The sequence below is a fragment of the Podarcis bocagei genome (genome assembly GCF_964188305.1).
Source record: "Podarcis bocagei genome assembly, chromosome: 17".
Taxonomy (NCBI): domain Eukaryota; kingdom Metazoa; phylum Chordata; class Lepidosauria; order Squamata; family Lacertidae; genus Podarcis; species Podarcis bocagei.
Window position 1 is genome coordinate 16,105,929 of NC_138143.1, and position 22,570 is coordinate 16,128,498.

The 22,570-nt window shown below is 42.8% G+C and overlaps 1 protein-coding gene across 2 annotated transcripts in view; it reads right to left on the reverse strand.

Annotated features, from left to right (window-relative positions):
• ADAMTSL1 (ADAMTS like 1) overlaps positions 1-22,570 on the reverse strand; it is a 505,954-nt gene that overhangs the window by 199,256 nt on the left and 284,128 nt on the right. For both annotated transcript variants that reach the window (XM_081176059.1, XM_081176060.1), the window contains one exon: positions 16,319-16,555. In XM_081176059.1, the coding sequence (XP_081032185.1) occupies positions 16,319-16,555 (237 nt within the window). The remainder of the gene's footprint in view (positions 1-16,318; positions 16,556-22,570) is intronic.

Here is a 22,570-nt window from a genome sequence, read left to right on the forward strand (position 1 = left end):
TATCTCAACCAGCCACTCCCCATATTACGTAGTTTTATGGCCTTGGCCTCCGTCGGTGATAACCACCTCGGGGTCTTGCTTTCAAGTAAGTCCTTGTATTTAGTCCAGACAATAAGTAAGGCTTTCCTGACAATATGGCTTTTAAACAATTTATGAGACTTTGCCTTGTCGTACCACAGATATGCATGCCACCCATACACATTACTGTGCCCTTCTAGATCTAGGACATCAGTGTTTTCCAACAGAAACCAGTCTTTCATCCAGCAGAGAGATGCAGCTTCATAGTACAATCTTAAGTCCGGCAGGGCAAACCCCCCTCTTTCCTTTGCGTCTGTTAATATCTTAAATTTTATTCGGGGCTTTTTGCCCTGCCAGACAAATTTCGTAATATCTCTCTGCCACTTTCCAAAACATTCCACTCTGTCCACGATCTGAAGGGTTTGAAACAAGAACAACATTCTTGGCAATACATTCATCTTTACCGCAGCAATTCTTCCCGACAAGGTAAGTTTCAATCTTGACCAAGTTTCCAAGTCCTTTTTAATTTCTGACCAGCATTTTTCATAGTTGTCCTTAAATAAATTCAAATTTCTCCCAGTCAAATTAACCCCTAGGTATTTCACTTTTGTAACCACATTTAATTCTGTTTCCTTCTGAAACCCATCTATTTCTGCAGATGTCAAGTTTTTTTGCCAGAACCTTAGTTTTTTGTTTGTTCAACTTGAATCCCGCCACCCGACCAAACTCAGAAATTAGTTCAAGAGCTCTTTTTGTACTGATTTCTGGCTCCTGTAGTGTCAAAACCAAATCGTCTGCAAAGGCCTTAAGTTTGTATTGCTTTTCTCCGACCTGTATTCCCTCCACCAGCTGATCCCTCCTAATCCAGTTCAGTAAAACCTCCAGGACAGAAATAAATAACAAGGGTGATAGGGGGCACCCCTGTCGTGTCCCTTTTTCAATTTTAAACTCCTCCGTCACCACACTGTTTACTATCAATTTAGCCTTTTGTTCTGAATAGATTGCTTCAATACTATTTTGAAACGCCCTTCCCACTCCCATCCCTTCCAAATTTTTCTTCATAAATTTCCAAGATATATTGTCGAAGGCCTTCTCCGCATCTATAAAAATCAAAACTGCTTTTGTATTCATATTTGTCTGAAGTAGCTCCAAAACATCAATAATATTCCTAGTATTATCAGACAAATGCCTACCAGGGAGAAAGCCTGCTTGGTCCTTATGAATTACTTCATTCAAAACTTTTTTCAGCCTGTTTGCTAAAATATCAGCAAAGATTTTGTAATCCACGTTTAGGAGTGAGATGGGACGATAATTTCTGAGTTGAGTCTTTTCAGATTCCAATTTTGGTATCAGAGTGATGAATGCTTCTTTCCACGATTCTGGTGCCCCCTTCCCTTCCATGATCTGGTTGCATACCTCCATTAATGGTTGTGTCAAATATTCCATCAAAGTCTTGTAGTATTTGGAGGTAAGCCCATCTGGGCCCGGGGATTTGCCTATTTGCAGATTCTGAATGGCTCTTTCAATTTCCTGTTGTGTTATTCTACAGTTCAGGGTTGTTTGTTTGTCTTGTGTTAGCTTTTGCAGGCCATGACTTTTTAAGAAATTATTTATTTCAATCTCTGCTTGTGGTCCTTGGGTGTACAGCTTTTTAAAGTATCTCTGGAAACACTTTCTAATTTCTTCTGGTTTCTGAATACATTCTCCTTCAACCTCCAGATTGGTGACAAAGTTCAATTTTTGTCTCTTCTTCAGCTGCCATGCCAGCAGCTTCCCACATTTATTCGTCGACTCAAATGATCTTTGTTTCATCTGTTTAATTTTCCATTCGATTTCTTGGTTTATCAATTTTGTATATTGTACTTGATAAAATTTTATTTCTCTTAAAACCTCTTTTGATTTTGGATTTAATCTCAATTTTCTTTCTCCCTCTCTTATTCTTTCCAAAATCTTGTTCTTTTTACCATTCCAGAGCTTCTTTTTGATAGTGTTCTGTTGTATCAGGAACCCTCTCATAACGGCTTTACTCGCGTCCCAGATTGTCTTCTTTTCCACCGAAGTATTCAAGTTTATTTCAAAATAGTCTTTCAGCGTTTTTTGGGCCTTCTTCACAATCTCCTGATCTCTAAACAAGTAGTCATTCATTCTCCATCTGAAGGATCCAGCTGGTGTAAGTCTCAAGTCCATTTTCAAAGCATTGTGGTCGGAGCAGGTTTTAGGGCAGGTCTCTATTTTTTTTGTCTTAGGTGCCAGTCCTCTTGATATCCAGATTTGGTCGATTCTTGTCCATGATAGATGGGCCTCAGAGAAGAAAGTTCCCTCCATGCCTAGAGGGTTCTTTGTCCTCCAAATGTCAATCAGATCCATATTGTCTGTAAGTTCAAAGAAGGTCTTTGGAAGTCTGCCATCCTTGTTCAGGTTTTGGTTTTGTGACTTATCCATGTAGGTAGAGACTACCCCATTCATATCTCCCATCAAAATGATGTTAGTATAGTCAATATGATCCAGCATTGTCTCGTGCAGTCTCTTGTAAAATTCCGATTTCCCATCATTTGGTGCATATATTCCAACTATCAGAAATTTTTCTCCTTGTGATTGTATTTCAATCGCCAAAATTCTTCCTTGTTCATCTTTAAATACCAATTTTGGTGCCAGGTTCTCCTTTGCATAAATCACTACTCCTCTTTTTTTAACCTTGTCTGATGAAATAAACTCTTGGCCTAGTTTCTTATTAATTAACACTCTCCTGTGGAGCCTGGTCACATGCGTTTCTTGAAGACAAATAACGTCCAATTGCTCTTTTCTTAAAATGTGAAAAATCTTCTTCCTTTTTTCGGGAGAATTTGCGCCATTTATGTTCCAACTAAGTAACTGCAGAGACATCCTGGATCAATTTATTTGTCAGTAGGGGTATCTCCTTTGTCTTCTTCACCTGGAGGTGGAACCGGGTTAACACCAAACGGAGGAGGTGGCTAGGCTCCTGCTACTCCTTTCCGAAGGTCCTCCCCGTGATCGTTTAAAAACTTTTCTTGCTCCTCCGCTGTTCTAATTCTTACCTTCCTCTCTTTCAAGGTAAAAGATAGTCCTTGAGGGAATTCCCACCTATAAGGGATTTTATTGTTTCTCAATAGGCTTGCTAGGTCTTTATACGTGGTTCTTAAATCCAAAAGCTGTTTTGGTATATCTCTGAAGATTTCTGCCGTCTTTCCCTGTATCACCAAAGAATTTTTAAAATGTAGGCCGAGTATGTTGTCTTTTTCTTGCTTTGATCTCAAAATGATCAAGCAATCTCTTGGTTTATCCTTCTTGACCACTCTTCCTAGTCTAAAAGCGGTGACTATTTTAAAGTCCTTCTCTTCTGTCAATCCCCAAAATTTGGAGATTTCTGTTGTCAAAAAGCCAATCAAGTCCTCTTTTTCGGATTCTGGAATATTTCTCAATCTGAGATTATTTTCCCTGTTTTTCAATTCTGCCAGGGACAGGTACGCTTGCTGTTCAGTTACCTGTCTACTCAGTGGCCTCACCTCCCCTCTTAATTCCTCTATCCTCTTTTTGTTTTCGTCTGTTTTTGTATTTACTTCTTCAACTAATTTTCGGTTTTCTGTTGTGGCCTTTTCAATATTGCTTATTGCCTGTGTATTTTTAGTGACCTGGTCTGTCAATTTATTAATGGAAGCTGTCACCTGATCAAATTTAGCAGATTGTTCATCAAATCTAGCTGCCTGTTCGTCAGCTTTCTTATTCAATGCTGCCAGTTGTTCCAATATTTCTTTAGAAACAGGATCTATCCCTCCAGCAGCCATCTCCCCTAAGGGTGGTTGTATAATTTGTCCTTCTTGCAGACCTGTCACAATTGGAACAGACGATCTGCGTAGCTGTCCAGGCAAAGTTGTTTGCACAAGTTCAGATTGTTTTGCTTTCTTTGCAGCCCTTGTTTTTGGTGCGCCACTCATTCCACAGCTGTCCCAGGATCAAGGTCAAATTGTAAATCCCATGGGAAACAATCCAGAGAGAGTAAACATCCAGAAAAAAAAACCGGCAGTTCTCAGAGACTATTAGTTCTATAATCCAGTAGGGGGAGCTCCCAAAAACAAATTTAGGAGAGAAGGATAAAGAGTTTCCACCATTAAATTCCCACAAAGAAGGAGAAAGAAAAAATAAAAGTTAAATAACACCCAAAACAGGGGGATCTTCCATTCAATTTTAACTGCAGAGAATAATAGTTCTTAACGAAGGTGCATGCAACAGTTCCCTTTTCTTTTCCAGATACAAAGTAGCCCGATCTAGTTTTGTGTTTTATATACAGTTACCGCAGTCCGATACAACTTATATCCAAGCAGATCGGGAGCCGGGTTTCGAAACTTTGTAATCCACAGGTGGGGAAGAAGAGAGACCACAGTTTTAATCCACTTACGAAGCTGTTATAACTTTTTTTTTAAGATTTGAGCAGTCTAGATCAAGTTTGCAAAGTAAATTCCAACTTCTTTTAAGCTCCTTTCGATGCTTCCGCTTTAGAAAAGTCTTTGCTTGACACTTTAAGCAGAGCCGGAAGACTGACTTCCTTTTTAGCGTCTCCCGCTTTCAGCCGAATTTCACCAAATTAATTCCAAATAAAACTTTAGATTTCTTACTCACGAGTAAGTTGTTTCAATTCAGTTGTTGAAGGAAGAAAGGTCAGCGCTAATCAGCAGCAGCCGCGCGGCTTCGCTTCCGCGGAAAGAGCGATGGATTCACAGCACCGCTACCCCCTCCACGTTCCGATACCCCTTACGGGGTCTCTTCTGCGTATCCGAGGTCGCTTCTGGTGCCCGCCGAACCCCACGGCCACGAGCTCACTCTACCCGTGGTTTGTCTGGATGGGTCGTCGCTGTGCCGCAGCGCACGACCCTTTTCCGCGGAGCCCCTCTTCAGCAACTGAAGAGGGCCGCCATTGCTGAGCGCGCCGCCTCCGGAAGTCCACTTTTTTCCTCCTAAAAACTAAGGGGAAATGTGAGTGCGTCTGATGGAGCGAATGGCACTGCGCAGAGAGGGAGAACTGTGCAGCGCCCCTTCAGTGAAGCGGGAGGAGGAACAGAGCCCCTTCTGTTTCTCCTCCCGCTTCACTGAAGGGACGCTGCGTAGAGAAGGAGAACTGCACAGTGCCCCTTCAGCAACGCACCTGTCCTCCCCTCCTCCCGCTTCATGCAGCGATCCCACTTGCTGTTCTGGCTTCTGGGATTCAGAATATTTTTTTTCTTGTTCTCCTCCCAAAACTAGTTGCACCTTATGGTCTGGTGCATCTTATGGAGCGAAAAATACGGTAGATACCTGAGTCTTTTCTTCCCTTTTTGAAGATGGAGACATTTGCCCACCTCAAGTCTTCAGGGGCCTCATTTGGGTCCCCCTATTGCTTCTTCTTTCATGCTGGGCTCTTGTAACTCCCCACCCTAAACCTCTGCACTACTTCCCAGATAGCTAAATTATTTGTGGGTTCATTTATTCTTACGGAGCTTTGTTCTGTAAAAAAGAAAACTCAGCCTTTCAAAAAGACAGGGTGTGTGGGGAAGGTTAAGCTTCCCAGGCATGGTGCCTCCAGCTAATGTTTCAATTTCTGAAGTTGATTAGGAATATTATGGCTGTGCTTCTCCCTCAGTTCACAAGGAAAATGTCACAGGTGGTTAGTAAATCAGAAATCTGAGGGTACCAATTATGTCTCACCCATGAAGAGCTGGCAAACCATTTTCTGTTCTTAGACCTAGGAATGCAATTGAGAATCAGCAGCACTGCAATTAAAACTATGGCTCAGGCCATCTGGATGGGCTTTCACAACGCACCCTTTCCCTCCTCACTGAAGGGCAAAGAATGTGCCATTCTTTTGAAACTCCAGTCAACTTGAGGGGACACAGAGATTCCAAGCCAAAGGAACCAAACAGGATAAACACTACAGCAGGAGGAAGAGCTTGCAAGTTCTTCAGGTGTGGACAAAATATGGTGCTCCAGTTGGAACTATCTGATTCCTCAATAAGTGATTTTACAGACCAACCCTTTCACCACTGATATTCTTCTGGCTGCCCCCTACCCCAGGTCAGAAAAAGAAAATATGCATGATTGGGGCAATGGGGAACACACCCACCCACCCAGCCCGCCCTGGTAAAGGGATGGTTTTAGTAGTGTATGGAAAAGCACAGGTATGGGGCAGAAGGCATCAAAGGATAGTAGTCTCTTCCATAACTAAGCTCCCAGCATCAAATTTCACCACTAGCAGAAAGGTGGCGAAACCTTCTGTTCTGCTTCAGAATAAAGGAGGTGAAATTAAACAGTGAAATGGAAAGCCACACAGATCTGACAACTGTGGACATGTATGGGAAAGGTTTATCACCAGACATCTTGTCTTGGGTAAGTTTTGTCACCTGCAAAGCTATATTAATTTTTATTAAGAACTGGTATTATAATGTCGGGGAACAAATAGAGGTGCCTCCTCACACTGCCCCACAGGGGCTTGGGAAACACCCCCCTGGACAGCCCCAGAGGCACCATTCACCTGGGGAGCTTGTAGCCAGAACTGCTGCAACAAACAGTTAGGCAGAGATGTGAAATGGCGTCAGAGGAGAGAGGGAAGGAAAGAGGGATGGAAGCCCTTGTTGCCCGCAGTACCCATGGCCATGATTCAAAGCACCCCAGGGTGCCACAGCACACTGGTTGAAACCCACTGCTGTACTGAATAAACTTTTTTTCTGTTTATAGAGATAATGTCATGATTTTTTTTCTTCCAAAAGCGCAGTTTAAAAAATGAAGTGTGAAATTGCCACCAGTAAGTGGATATTATTTCTCATGCCAACACTGATGAAGCACAGTGCATTTTCAACATGCCATCTACCCATCCTGCTGCAGAGCCAGCATTTCCAAGGACAGCTGCTTCTGACTCCAAAACACCACACAAAAAGCTGGCTTCCCCTCTTCTGAATGTAGCCAGAAGTCTGTGTTGATTTTATGCTAAGCTGGTGGGTGGTCATACGTAAAGCAAAAGGGCTTTGCCACGAGAACTTACAATTGCACAAAGCCTCATAAATATGTCACTCAGCTACTTGCATCCCTGCATCACGAACAACATCAAACAAATATGGATTAAAAGAGTCGTATAAATTTCACTTATGTTGTCATCCCGAAGGGGTCCCAAACAGACAGAGCTTGCAAATGCAATCTTAATGATGCACTGAGGAAGTAAGCCAGCTCTTAGTCTTTGTATGATTATCCTTGGAGGATAAGCTGCAGACAGAAGACACATACGAAGCATGACCCAAGCTATGTAACAAAGAAACAACCTAGTTAGGCAGGAGTTCAAGCACACGTCTTTCTATGCTGGATTCATGAAAAACACAAAATGCAGAGGGTAACCTTTCCTACTTTCAAAATAAAAAAATTCCTTCCTGTAGCACCTTAAAGACCAACTAAGTTAGTTCTTGGTATGAGCTTTCGTGTGCATGCACACTTCTTCAGATACACTGAAACAGAAGTTGCCAGATCCTTCTATATAGTGAGAAGGTGGGGAGGGGTATTACTCAGAAGGGTGGTGGGAATGGGAGATTGGCAGATAGCTGAGATGAGCCTGTTGACGACTCTTAACGACTGTAATAGGTCTTACAGGAAAAGGCAAGGGGAGGGAAGGTGAGAAATGGCTTAGTCATGTATAATGAGATAAGAATCCAATGTCTTTGTTCAGTCATCTGAAAGGTGCTAACCACAATAGAATCATACACCACACTTCCAAACTTCCCTTGATACTGAAAATACATAATAACTTGCTCTCAGGTTGTTGTTTTTTGTATAATTTGCTAGCTTAAATTGCTTGCTAGTGTACGATAATCTTTATTGTCATTGTCCCATACAGAGCAACAAAATTGAAAAAATCTACATCAGACATTCAAAAACCAACAAGCCTGCTATCCCAGCTATCCCAGCCTGTTTAGCCCCCTAGAAACTCTGATACCCCATCTGATACTCCGCAGTCTTTACAACCTTGGACAGTCTTGTTTTTTCCCTGACCGTGCAGCTCCCAAACCACACACACAGACCATAAGTTAATACACTCTCAACAGTACAATGGTATAATGTCATCAACAGGTCCTTTGAGAGGTGATTTTTCTGGAGGATTCTCAGAAAATATAACCTCTGCTGTGCTCTCATCATCAGGTCTTTGCTGTTTTCTCCCCAGGTTAGGTCATCTCTCAACTCCATTCCCAGAAATCGAAACACCGAGACCTGTTCCACGCACTTCCCCTCAATAATAAGTGGCTGAATATTCAATTTACATTTCCTAAAGTCCACAATAATCTCTTTTGTTTTCTTTAAGTTAAGGAGTAAGTTGTTTTCCCTGCACCACTCCCCCAATTGCTCAACTTCCTTCCTATAGGCCACCTTCCCCTCTCCAGTCATGATTAAACCAACCACCGTTGTATCATCTGCAAACTTAATGATCTTATTACTGGGGTATTTGGGGGCACAGTCAGCTGAATAGACTGTACAGTGGTACCTCGGGTTACATACGCTTCAGGTTACATACGCTTCAGATTACAGACTCCGCTAACCCAGAAATAGTGCTTCAGGTTAAGAACTTTGCTTCAGGATGAGAACAGAAATCGTGCTCCGGCAGTGCGGTGGCAGCAGGAGGCCCCATTAGCTAAAGTGGTGCTTCAGGTTAAGAACAGTTTCAGGTTAAGTATGGACCTCTGGAACGAATTAAGTACTTAATCTGAGGTACCACTGTATATAAAAGCTAGTGGAATTTTAAATGAATCTCATCATCTACTTTGGCAGGGTGGGGTGGAGATGAAACTGTTTTGAAGTTATGAATGTACCCAACAAAATAAAGTAGCTGCACAGGAATGATGGTCTCCACCCCCCACCTCTCTTTCTGTGTTTTCTCCTACCTTTGTCACTGTGATAGGAACCAGAGCTCAACCCAGTGACCCCACCAGCCGGCAGGGAATATAGGGAAGTGTCAAAGTCTGATGTTAGGAGAGGGAATCCTGGAAGCAAAGGTTCACTTCTCACTGACATGGTGATGATAGGTCTGTGATCACAGGGTTGAATGTTTAATTGATGTAAAAAAACAGGAGGAAGACTTCCAGTCTTACTTTCTTCCTGACATCTAGCTTTCTATATGGGAAGGAAGGGACGAGTATGGTGGAGCTGTCCATACAGTTTAAAATGGTGGAAAACAGAGGGATTCACTATCTCAGTAAAAACTAGGGCAAACGATGAGCCGGTGAGGCAGAATAGAGGAAATTGTGGCACACTTAGCAGAAATCAGATTCATGCCAAAGGGTACAGAAGTGTCACAATGGGAGCTGCAAAAATGAAGTATATTAACATTGGGGTTAGGAGGGTGGAGGATATAATAATAATAATAATAATAATAATTATTATTATTATTATTATTATTTATACCCCACCCATCTGGCTGGGTTTCCCAACAGATTAAAAACAGAACATCAAACATTAAAAACTTCCCTAAACAGGGTTGCCTTCAGATGTCTTCTAAAAGTCAGATAGTTGTTTATTTCCTTGACATCTGATGGGAGGGCGTTCCACGGGGCGGGCACCACCACCGAGAAGGCCCTCTTTGAACGTAAGCCAGAAAGAGGGTCTAGAACAGCGATTTTCAAACCTTTTTTTTGGTCACCACCCCTTGGTTCCATCATTGGACGCCTAGTGCCCCCTACCCTACCTTACCGAAAGCATTATTCTGAATAGCAGTTTGCACAACCCACAAAGGAATAATTATAATTATAATTATAATTTATTATTTATATCCCGCCCATCTGGCTGGGTTTCCCCAGCCACTCTGGGAGGCTTCCAACAGAATATTAAAATACAGTGGTCTGTTAAACATTAAAAGCTTCCCTAAACAGGGCTGCCTTCAGGAAGATAACAACACACACAAAAAAATTCACCACAATTAACAATTAACTGCATGTTTATCAAAATCCAATCAAAACTATTTAGTTTAATTAGTTCAACAAAACTGATTAACTTGATGCAGTGATACCACCTTTTCAAAATCTGATAGTCATTTACACCTCCAGCATCCCCCGGGTGTGCTACCACCCACTTTGGGAACTACAGTGGTACCTTGGGTTGCATACGCTTCAGGTTACATACGCTTCAGGCTACAGACTCCGCTAACCCAGAAGTAGTACCTCGGGTTAAGAACTTTGCTTCAGGGTGAGAACAGAAATAGTGCTCCGGTGGCACGGCAGCAGTAGGAGGCCCCATTAGCTAAAGTGGTGCTTCAGGTTAAGAACAGTTTCAGGTTAAGAATGGACCTCCGGAATGAATTAAGTACTTAACCCGAGGTACCACTGTACTGTTCCAGAAAGTTCAGGAGAAGAGAGTGTTAGCTCAGTAGAAGCATGGAGTTACAAGCGACCTGGAAGCCACACTACAAAGCCTTCATTTGGGATTATCATATTTTTCTGTGTATAACACGTCCATGTGCATAAGATGCCCCCTATTTTTTGGACTCAAAATTAAGAAAATGGGGGGAGATTTCCAAGAGTTGTTGAGCTTTCTTCAGGGGGGATTGCCGAAAATCGCTGACTGCCTGACCAATAATGACAATATTGCCCGTGTCGCCGAAGCCACCAATCGTCTGCCCACTTGCCGCCAGCTGCCACCAATCGCCCGCCCTATTCCCGCACGCCAGCCAATCGATAGCAGCCCTCGCTGCTGCCACAAATCACTCGCCCAATTGCCAATGACAATCTCCTGCTCGCGGCTGCAACCAATCACCCGTTCCCTCCTCTGTACTATTGGTGTATAAGACGACCCACAATTGGTGTATAAGATGACCCACAATTTTAAACATTATTTTATAATTAAAAAAACCTTGGCTTATACATGGAAATATATAGATGTTCAGTAATAGAATAATAGATGTTCCGTGTAATAGGATAACCCTTTACTTGTCCCTTTCTCCAGCCTACTTAAATTCACCAGAAGGTCTGACCATAGCTATATCCAAACACATGACTAGAGATCTTATTTTTCACAGGATTCTCAATCACATAGAAAAGGTCTCCCTGTGTAGGCTCTGTTCTAAGAACTTGCCACATCCTGCACTAAAAAATCATGCTGGTTTTCAACTAACTTTTACTCAGAGTAACTCTATTGTACTCATGTTCATTAATTCCAATTAATGGAGTAAAGCTTAGTTGATTCTGCAACTGAAATGCAATCCCAGCTGGGCAGATTTATAGCTCCCTTGTAGAACGTTTTGTATCTGTTTCACAACTTAAAACTAAACAATTCAAAATTGTGAGGTAAGGTTCAACATCTCTTTCCCTATTAAAAGGGAGCCGGCAATGTGGCAGTCCTAGTTTGCTGCAGCTCTGAGAACACACTAGCATTTATAGGACGTCTTACTTTCTTGGGGTTTGGAGTAACTTAGGCGCCAAGCAAGCACATCCTTAACAACAGACCCCTGACTCCCTTGGAGACGATACATATTGTGTCATTGCTGGTGGTAATATCAACATATTTGTTGACAGATATATGGTCTGCTTTGAGAGTTGTCTTGGACTCATGCTTAATATACAAGATGTTTACAGATTGCATTTTTTTTAAATCTCCATGCAAAAGTACATGCTCTGGGAGGTTTTTGCAAATATAGGCCAAGGGTAAATGATGCAATGCTGGACAGTGTTCAACAAGAAACAGTGATTACAGGCACTTAGGTTGTTTTCAGACAAAGAGGTTTAAATGCATCAAAAGTGCTGCTGACTTTACCCAGCTAACCTTCAAGACACAAGGGTGGTGCCATTCAGAGCTACGGACTAGCAGTACACTGCCATGTTTCTTGGATGTCGTACTTGAACTACACATCCAAGAAACTGCATGATGTGAGTTTCGCCAGCTCTGCTTCACTTCCTTGAGCAAGAAACATGGGTTCAGTGTAGGTCTTCTGCATGCAGATTATGGGCACCATCCACTGATGTAGTCCTGGCTGAATAGATTAATTTCACTTCAAGCATACTGCCGAGTTAATTATGGGTGGTAGTCTGAGACTTTTGCCACCAGAGCGACTGAGTTTCAATCATGTGACCTCAAGCAAAGTAGAGTCTTCTACCTCTACAGTGGTACCTCGGGTTACATACGCTTCAGGTTACAGACTCTGCTAACCCAGAAATAGTGCTTCAGGTTAAGAACTTTGCTTCAGGATGAGAACAGAAATCGTGCTTCGGCAGCACGGCGGCAGCAGGAGACCCCATTAGCTAAAGTGGTGCTTCAGGTTAAGAACAGTTTCAGGTTAAGTATGGACCTCCGGAACGAATTAAGTACTTAACCCGAGGTACCACTGTATTGTGTTTCATGGACAATTCGCCTCTACAAGGCACAACAGTGTTCTTAGAATTAGAATTGTGCTGGCCCACAACATAAGATGTTGTGTAAATGATCTGGAAAGGATTCTGATCTTCCTTTACATCAAGTGCAATGGTATCCTGCTCTGACACAGCTGTGCAGTGACAAAAAGGGCTCCTTTTGAAACCAAATTGTTATGCTAGTTCTGGGCAGCAAGTGAGTCCAGATTTGGGAATCATTTTGCAGTTTGGGTGTGATCCATCTTCTCTCTGGTAATTCCTCAATGTCCTGCATGCCTGATGGAAACTTACAGAGACGAAGAAGCCAGGGGGCATTTGGGTTTTAACATACAAGAACAACAAGAATATTAAATAACAATATAATTGTCAGTGCTGTGCTCCATTTCTCCCTATATCCAAGTGTGTGAAAACAAGGAACACATGCTTCAATGGTGGATGTTATCTATTAGCACTGGAAGGCTTTCTCACATAGGTGTGTCCTGAACTTGGACCTTAAAACACAATCCAGCCTTAGTCCAATATGATCTGGCAAACAGATTGTTAGTTGACTCAAGAATGCTCCAAATCCACATCTTGTCCTGAGCTCAAGCACTTTAGCCAACTAGCGAGGGGGTGGGGGGAATTAAACACATTGTCCCCTGGAGTCGCTTATTAATAAACTGAGAAACAGCCAACAGCAAGGTCTTCTGACTCGACTAAGCTCACTTCTCAGAAAGACCATTGTGTCCTCTGATGAAATAAAGAGACATGTCCCTGTTTCAGTTAATTACAGAGCTGAGATAAGTGAAGCTATGTGCTTTATATCACATTCCATTTAGCTTAAACATCTCCCTCAACAATAAAGACGTGGGCCAGGTCAGAACGCAACACTGAAGAGAAAGAGCGCTAGGGGAAAAACAACCATAAGATACAGAAAGGAAATTCAGTTCAAATGCTAATAAAATGTCAGGAATTATATGGGATTATGGATGGGGAGAGCTGTGAAACTTGGATTTGGAACGACAGTAAAGTTCAGAAATGCTTGCATCCTTTTTTTGTTTTTGTTTTAATTCAGTGAGTCAGTCTGGATTCATATTTGACCCCAAAGCTTTAGGAGCCAGAGGTTTAGATGAAGTGATTTTTTTATGTATCATTATAAACATATAATGTGTTAAATGCATGTATTATTTAAACACATAAGAACTTACGTATTGTCTTGTTGGGTCAGACAATGGCTGGTTCCAGTTCAGCTTTGGTTTTTTTCCAGCAGTGGACAGCTGGATGTCTCTGAGAGCTCACAAGCATAACATTTCTGAAACTGACGCTGCTAATGTTGAATTGCATCACTTGTACTCAGATTGGCTATGCTGGCATTAGCCAATGCTGTGTTAGAAATGGCTGCCCATTTTCATGGGGGTGATGGAGCTGAACAGGGGTTGAAGAGGAGAAGAAGGTTTGTTTTGTATTTTAAAAAATCAAGTATCGGGGCTTATCAGTAAAGTGGCAGCAGGCCTGCATTCTCCCTTCTTTAACGGAATTGTTCTATACAACAAGCCCACAAATCACTGGATAACTGTGACACAAGCCTGGTGGCACAGAAAAGCTTTCAGCATTTTGAAATTAATAGAAGACATCTGAAGGCAGCCCTGTTTAGGGAAGCTTTTAATGTTTAATAGGTTATTGTATTTTAGTGTTCTGTTGGGCGGGGTATAAATAATAAATTATTATTATTATTATTATTATTATTATTATTATTATTATTATTATTATTTATTATTATTATAGATGAACCTGCAACCCTCAATTGAGATGTCTAACGGAGCCCACACCCCATCTTCAGCTCACGCAAGATGGGGGCTCTGTTAGACTTCCCCATTGAGGGGCAGTCAGTCGCTCTAATATTATGAAACTCTAACAGACATACAAATCCTAACAATCGCAGGGCCTTTCCATTCTGGAGAAACACATAGCTGTTGCTAATACTGACAAGAATACAGTGGTACCTCAGGTTAAGAACTTAATTTGTTCTGGAGGTCTACTCGTAACCCGAAACTGTTCTTAACCTGAGGTACCACTTTAGCTAATGGGGCCTCCTGCTGCCACCGTGCGATTTCTATTCTCATCCTGAAGCAAAGTTATTGATCCAAGGTACTATTTCTGAGTCTGTAACCTAAAGCGTCTGTAACCTGAAGGGTCTGTAACCTGAGGTACCACCGTATTGGAAGCCCCAGCTTTTTTGTAGCTCCATGTGCCCATTGGACTGTTTGAGACCATAGAATATGTTTCAGTCTTTCAGACTTTGCCTGTTGTGTCTAATCCATAACATAGAACACTGATATCAAGGGCATGACCATAGAACTGAATGGAGCTGGAATGAGTGCATTGTTCATTACGGAAAGAATAGGTTGTATCCAATGTTAGTTGTCCTCAGAGTAGACCTGCTGAAGTGAATAGACTTAGAATTCCTGCTCCATGATTGCAGTCATGGGATTGTTGTCTTTCACATGATGGTGTATGTTTTGACTCCACAGAGTGGAAAGTGACGGAGACAGGATGTTTGTGTTACTGTGTTCAGTGAAGTGGGACTATTGTCCTTTGTCCTTTTTCTCTTTGCTGTCTGATGCTAGAGAGAGAGAGAGAGCCAGGTTGCAGTGCTCCGTGTGTAAATAAAGTAGATTAGCCAAAATGCTGAGTAGCTGAGGTCTGTTTAGCAAGCTGCAAAGACTCTGCGGATCCCTTTGTATGTCGATGTCTGTTGGCATCGGTCGCTGTGATGTTTGGGCTGAAGAAAGCTTTTGAAGCTCCTGAACGAACGGCCAGGAGGGAGAGAACATGCCAGTCAGGCATGTGTCTCTACCAGGGTCCTACTCAAGTGTAGGACATAGACATGGCTAACTTAGCTCCATTCATTTCAATGGGTCTATTCTCAGTAGACTGTACAGTCATACCTTGGAAGTTGAATGGAATCTATTCCGGAAGTCCTTTCAATTTCCAAAACATTTGGATATCAAAGTGTGGCTTCCAATTGCCTGCAGGAAGGTCCTGCAGCCAATTGGAAGCCACGGAAGCCCCATCAGATTTCGGTTTGCAAACCAGAACAGTCACTTCTGGGTTTGCGGCGTTCGGGAGCCAAAACATTTGAGAACTAAGCTGTTTGAAAACCAAGGTACGACTGTAGTTGGGTACACAACTAAGTATTTTGAATAGCAGTATCTCTAAATTGATAAATTACCTACATGTTCGGAAATGGGAATTCAACAGCCCCCCACTCTCTCACACAAACAAACAAGGAACCACAGTGCAACCAACTGAACTCAACCAACCAGGCACCGGACCCTCTAATCTCTCGCAATGCCAATAAACATTTAATAAAGGTATGAATAAAAGGCCTGCTCACATAATGCTGACCCAATAGTCTATACAAACGCTATGCAACACAACGAAAGAACGTCACCTTTCCATCTTTCTCCTATCTTCCCCCATGAGCGGCATGATATCTAGAATGATAGTGCCTCATACAAAACATAAACAAATTGTGAAAAAGACTCTAAACAAAAAATGCTATATAGGAGATGCTATATGAGCTTTTCACAGCTGGTTTGTTTTGTAACACAATAAAATCTCTAATAAAAAGGAATTAAAAATTAAAAGGGAATGGGAATGAAAAACCTGAAAGGACTGCCTTGAAAGGGTTACCTTTTCAGGCAGTTTCAACAGGAAGAGCTGGCACAAACTTAAAAGAAACTGGGGGGGGGGAACCATACTGTTGATAAAATGAATTTCAGAAGCAAATATGTAAGTGACTCTGAAAATGAACACACACTTTAAAGAAGACTGTAGGAGCAAGCACCACGGAGGAGAGGGAAGAGATTAAAACACGAGACACACAAAAAGACAAAAGACACAGAAAAAGGATGTGTGGGGTGTGTGAAAATCAGCAAAAAAAAGAGTATTGTCCTTACTTGGCACAAGCCGCTAATGCACATATCTAGCGATTCAGTGTAGCATCGGGTCCCATCCAGCACTTTAGGAGCCAATTCCACAACAAAGCTTGTCCCTTTGGCCTGGCACTTTAAGGAGCATGGGTTGTCAGGATCATTCGATACAGGGAGCCATTCGTAAAACTGCCCCTGGTACTTGACGTCGTTGTGCGCCGAACATTGCTGGGTACGAAAATCACCTGCTTCTGGAGGGCAGTCCTAAGGAGAAAGAGAAGAAGGGCAGGTGGTCACTTGCAAATGGGCTAATAATTGCGTGGCGAGTTCCCGTCTCCCCCCAGTGGAAATAAAGACACATGACACCAATATTTAGGTTAATGAGCCAAAAATGGCCACAACTTTATTGGTTACAGGAATGAGCGGTATTGGCTTAGGCATTGGTCCTAACTGACTATCCGGCTTCAGCCCGATTGCTTGAAGACCGGGAAGGGTTAACCACCAGTAGGGGGAGTCCTGCTGATGCACATCAACTAGGAACTCCCCCGGGGGTTCACTGCTCGGGGGCGTGCCTTAGGCCCTCACCTCCATAGGCTTCGGACAGGGGCACGCTCCCCGGAATCCTTTACTGGACTACCCTTCAATATTCCGGGGAGGTGATGGCACTTCCTCCCCCTTCATCTACATGACAATACCCCTACCAATGCCTAACCCCCAATGCCGAGGAAGTTGTGATGATTTGCTACGAGGTAGGTGAAAAACCAAGTGGCTGGTGCCAATTTGCCAAGTGGAAAAAATTCCTACCAGGCCCTTTAATGGCGACCAACCGAGGTCCATAGCAAGGTCAAAAGGAAAACCTAAAGGGTGGGAGGGAGGGAAACCCAATGAACTGAGGCGGCAAAAGAGGGAGATACCTGGCCGCGCAAGCCATGCCCCCCCCCAGGCCTGCTGATTGGCTGGCCAGGGGATGACCCGGCCAGGGATCCCCTCAATTGCGCGGAGGCTGAGAGCCAGCCCCTGCGCACGTAGAGAGGGCGTGAAGCCTGCAACTCCACCTCCTCTCAAGTTTGGAAGTGGTTTTGTATTCTCAACATGGGGAACTCAACCGAGTCTATATATAACGTGGTCATAGGCAGAAATCAGACGGCAGTTTTAAGGGAGTCGAAAGTGGGCACTGCACAAAGACACACACACTCCTTTCATTGCACTAGTGACATTGGTTAGACTAGTTTTCTTGGTTTAACGCGAAAATTTGCACAATCTGTTTTGCAGAGGCAACCATTGGGTATGAATCCCTCTTTGGGACTGTCCTGAAGAAGTAGAAAAGATTGTGTCTCTCCATCCAGAAGCAAACACATCAACTGAAGTAGCTCATGACATTATTACTAGAGATTCTTCAACTATGTGTTATTGAGGGACAAGTTGAAGAGGACAAAGCGCCATGTGTTTTAGTGTATGAAATATATTTTCTCCTCTCACAAAAAACTGCCTGTTGTTCAACATTTCTTCTGACTTTATGCACATATGCAGACCTAGCCAACTGTTCTTTCTCCTTTGAAAAGGGAGAAGGGGGGGGGGAGGAATCAAGAAAATTGCTTGATTCAAGTGTTTGTTTATTTAAGCATTCTTTGCTAGCGTTTCTTTCCAAAATGACCTAAATCAGTCAGTGAAGCAACGTGAGCCAGAAAAATGCTCTGTATATTTGTATTACTTCAACCTGGCTAATGCAAGCAGAGATTTTACAATTCACAGAATCAGCAACTCTTCAGATTCCCCCCTCTCCCGCTTATCATGAGTTATTTATTTATTAAATACCCCTTGTTGACCTCTCAGGGGAGGTTTCAGACAAGTTTTGGGTGCAAGCATAGTATCTCTAATTTGTGCTAAGCAATAAAAAAAACCCAGTTTAGCTGTTAATGTTACTAAAGACCAATCATATATTTGGCTAGATATCTTAGCAGAGGCAATCATTTTTTGTAGCATTCAAGATAAAAGGTTTATCCAACTTTCAGTAGCTTTGAATCCCCCCTTCTCCCAGAGCTACTTCAATGACCATTGCATTTAGTCAAACACACCCATTATCGTAGAGGCTGTTTCTAGAGAGATTGTGGATGTATCCTATTTTGTCACCCAACACAAAATTTGATGGCAAACACTCTCAAAACCTTCAAAAGAACTCTTAAAGCCTGACCCTATGCATATCTGCTAAGAAGGAAGTCACACTGGGTCCATTGAGACTTACTGTAAAGTAAGATATAGGTAGGTAGCCGTGTTGGTCTGCCGTAGTCGAAACAAATTTTTAAAAAATTAAAAAATTAAAAAATTATGGTGACTTCTGTTTCAGTGTATCTGAAGAAGTGTGCATGCACACGAAAGCTCATACCAATAACAAACTTAGTTGGTCCCTAAGGTGCTACTGGAAGAATTTTTTTTTATTTTGTAAAGTAAGAATATTTAAGAAGGCAGCTTAAGAAGAGCTACTCACTCCTTTGGTGATTAATTCAATCTTTCACATTTTCCATAGTTTAAAATTGCTCTTGGCAGTTTAGCCATAAATCAGTTTAAACTACTTACTCTTTTCTTCTTCACTTGCAGTTGTAAATAATATCCTTGTGTATCCATCGCCTAACAGAATAGCTACATTTTTTTTAGAATAAACTCACTATTTCCTTATGGGTTATATTAAAACCACTCTTCAGTTATCTCCTAGCATGTAACAGTTTCTTCCAGTATTAGCAGCTTGCCTGATCCCAAACATTGCTTCCTCCAATTCCTTTATCTCGTTTTTGTCACGGGGGGTCTGATTCAGTTGAAGAGTCACTATAGCATGTGGGGTAATGGCAGTGCACCATGTGGAAAGACTCCACTGCTTCTGAAGGAAAAGGATGGATGGCGGCTAACAGATTGAGGTTGAATCCTGACAAGACAGAAGTATTGTTTTTAGGGGACAGGAAGTGGGCAGGTGTGAGGGACTCCCTGGTCCTGAATGGGGTAACTGTGCCCCTGAAGGAGCAGGTGCACAGCCTGTGAGTTATTTTGGACTCACAGCTGTCCATGGAGGCGCAGGTCAATTCTGTGTCCAGGGCAGCTGTTTACCAGCTCCATCTGGTACGCAGGCTGAGACCCTACCTGGCCGCAGACTATCTCGCCAGAGTGGTGCATGCTCTGGTTATCTCCTGCTTGGACTACTGCCATGCGCTCTACGTGGGGCTACCTTTGAAGGTGACCCAGAAATTGCAACTAATCCAGAATGTGGCAGCTAGACTGGTGACTGGGAGCAGCTGCTGAGACCACATAACACCGGTCCTGAAAGACCTACATTAGCTCCCAGTACGTTTCCGAGCACAATTCAAAGTGTTGGTGCTGACCTTGAAAGCCCTAAATGGCCTCAGCTCAGTAGACCTGAAGGAGCGTCTCCACCCCCATCGTTCTGCCCAGACACTGAGGTCCAGCACCAAGGGCCTTCTGGAGGTTCCCTCATAGCAAGAAGTGAGATTACAGGGAACCAGGCAGAGGGCCTTCTCAGTGGCGGCACCAGCCTTGTGGAATGCCCTCCCACCAGATGTCAAAGAGAAAAACAACTACCAGACTTTTAGAAGACATCTGAAGGCAGCCCTAATTAGGGAAGCTTTTAATGTTTGATGGACTATTGTATTTTAATATTCTGTTGGAAGCTGCCCAGAGTGGCTGGGGAAACCCAGCCAGATGGGCGGGGTATAAATAATAAATTATTATTATTATTATGCTGACATGGGAACAAACCAAATTGTAGATGTCTCCCATATGGTCCTGGGCTTCTGAGGTCACGCAGGCTGCACGGGAAGAAGCTGTCCTCCTGCAGTCACTACCACACCAGAAAGAAAAAGCAAAGTTCTAGTGCTTCCTGTCCCCTGTCTCTTTCCTTTACCACTGAAAGCAGAACTTCTGCACATATCAAGGGGAGAAAGTTGTGGCAAAATAGAAATACAAAACTTCCATTTTTGGACTATGAACAGCAGTGCAGGGAGGCTGCTATATGTTGTGTCCTTCCATAGTGTCCTAAACAGCTCATCTCAGAGGTGATTCTGTTTCTTCTTGGTTGAACTAGAATGAACCTGGTTCAGCCCCTGACCCTTAGAAACAAGCAGTCAACACACTGCGAAAGCCCTGTGTGAGCATTCAGTGAGCTTTGGCCCAGATCAGCTGGGTCTGGTCTGAAAGGGCGCTCCATGTAAACAGCCTGAGAAACTATTAAAACAAGTGTACCTCCCTCCTAGTTCCCTTCGCACTCCTTTGTTCCACAAGAGCATGTAGTCTGGTTTAATAAGCTTGGCTTATTCCAGCATTCACAGAGCCAAGCTAGATCTCTTGTTTGGTTCTGTCTTGGCTCATCCTACATAATGTTCCGGCTTGGGCCGATTTATTTTTACAGAGATAAAAGGTCCAATAAACCCCACAGATATATATATATATATATACATACACACACACACACACACACACACAGAGTTCTCAATCTTGGTTCACCCGCAAGCCAATAGAATTGTTTGAGCCGTTTGTTTTCTCAAACCAAAGGAATAAAAAACGAACGGTTAACCTAGCACGTTCCTCGGACACTGCAGGTGATCAGGACCAAAAGTTAAATGCTACATTGCCTTTGATTTCCACGATTAAAATAATAACACGGATTTAAATAGCAAAGTATGTGTTTAAAGAAGTTTCCTGTGAAACTTGAAGCTCTTTGGAGAAGAAATACGAGCACTCAAAAAAGCCTACATGCATACTTATGCCACGGGCCCTAAGGCAGGAATGAGTGGATTTCAACCTCTAGGGTGAAGGGCCAGCACAAACATACAATGCTAAATCCCAGCTAGAGTCAAAATCTTCAGGCCCAGCAAAATACCTTCTGTGACTTCCCTACTTTATGAGGCATGCAGCACTGTTGAGAGACACTCAGATTATTTAGAAGCTCTACAGGCAAAATTCGTTTGAAAGAGTGGCTTGCCCATCTGCAAAAGGCCATTGAGAAATCACAAATGGTTCTGTGGCTCTTTGGGGGCTTCCCCAGAAAAGGTAGATCTGGATTAGAGGGATGGCATGGGATATGGGCTGGCATTCTTATGCCAACAATGTCATACAAATATTGCAAAAACAAGTACTGTATGTATGCATAGGGACACGGGTGGCGCTGTGGGTTAAACCACAAAGCCTAGGACTTGCCAATCAGAAGGTTGGCGGTGCAAATCCCCGCAACGGGGTGAGCTCCCGTTGCTTGGTCCCTGTTCCTGCCAACCTAGCAGTTTGACACACCAGTGCAAGTAGATAAATAGGTACCGCTCTGGCGGGGAGGTAAACGGTGTTTCCCTGCGCTGCTCTGGTTCGCCAGAAGCGGCTTAGTCATGCTGGCCACATGACCTGGAAGCTGTCTGCGGACAAACGCCGGCTCCCTCAGCCAATAAAGCGAGATGAGCGCCACAACCCCAGAGTCGGCCACAACTGGACCTAATGGTCAGGGGTCCCTTTACCTTTACCTTTATGTATGCATAAGGAGCACAATAAGCACCCATGCAGAAGCACCTATGGATTCAGGTGATTCTGCAGAATTCAACAGAATATCCATGACCAGAAAGCAAGAGTTTGGGATTTTTATTTTATTGTACAAAGGTTGTTCCTGTAAAGAGTCTCATACTTCAAAGGCACTGGAATTCTAATTACCAAAACAAGCAAACCTCTGAAATGGTTTGCTTGGAGAGGAAGAGTTTCAAAGGGGAGTAAATTAATAGATGACCAAAAAAAGTGGCTGAAACCAAAACCATCTTAATACAGAAGTTTGACTTATTGGCCTTAGGTAGCTTTCATTCAGATATGGCTCTGCAAGAGGCAATATGCCTTTTACTGTCATCAAAAGAGAAGTGGAGGCTTGAACTGTAGACAAAGTATTGAAGCTAAAGCTGGAATACCTGGATTCAAATATTATCGGCCTTGTGGACTCATGGGGGTATTTGGGCAACTAAACACCTTTCAGTGTTAGCCTCTTGGTTTTGTGTTTTGTTTTTGTTTTTTTAAAATAAAAAATACACACACACCCTTCCCGGAATTGCAATCACAGCCTCTCAAACCTCATTGTCGGAAATGGCAAGATAATTATAAAATTGTTGAGCGCACATAAAACATTACTAAAATGCACATTACCAATTGTAATTACTGCTGCAGGATTCTGTTGCACATTCATTCCAAGGGGCTGAAAAAAAAGTGATTTCATTCTACATAAATTATTACACTTTCATGTAAGTGGATAGC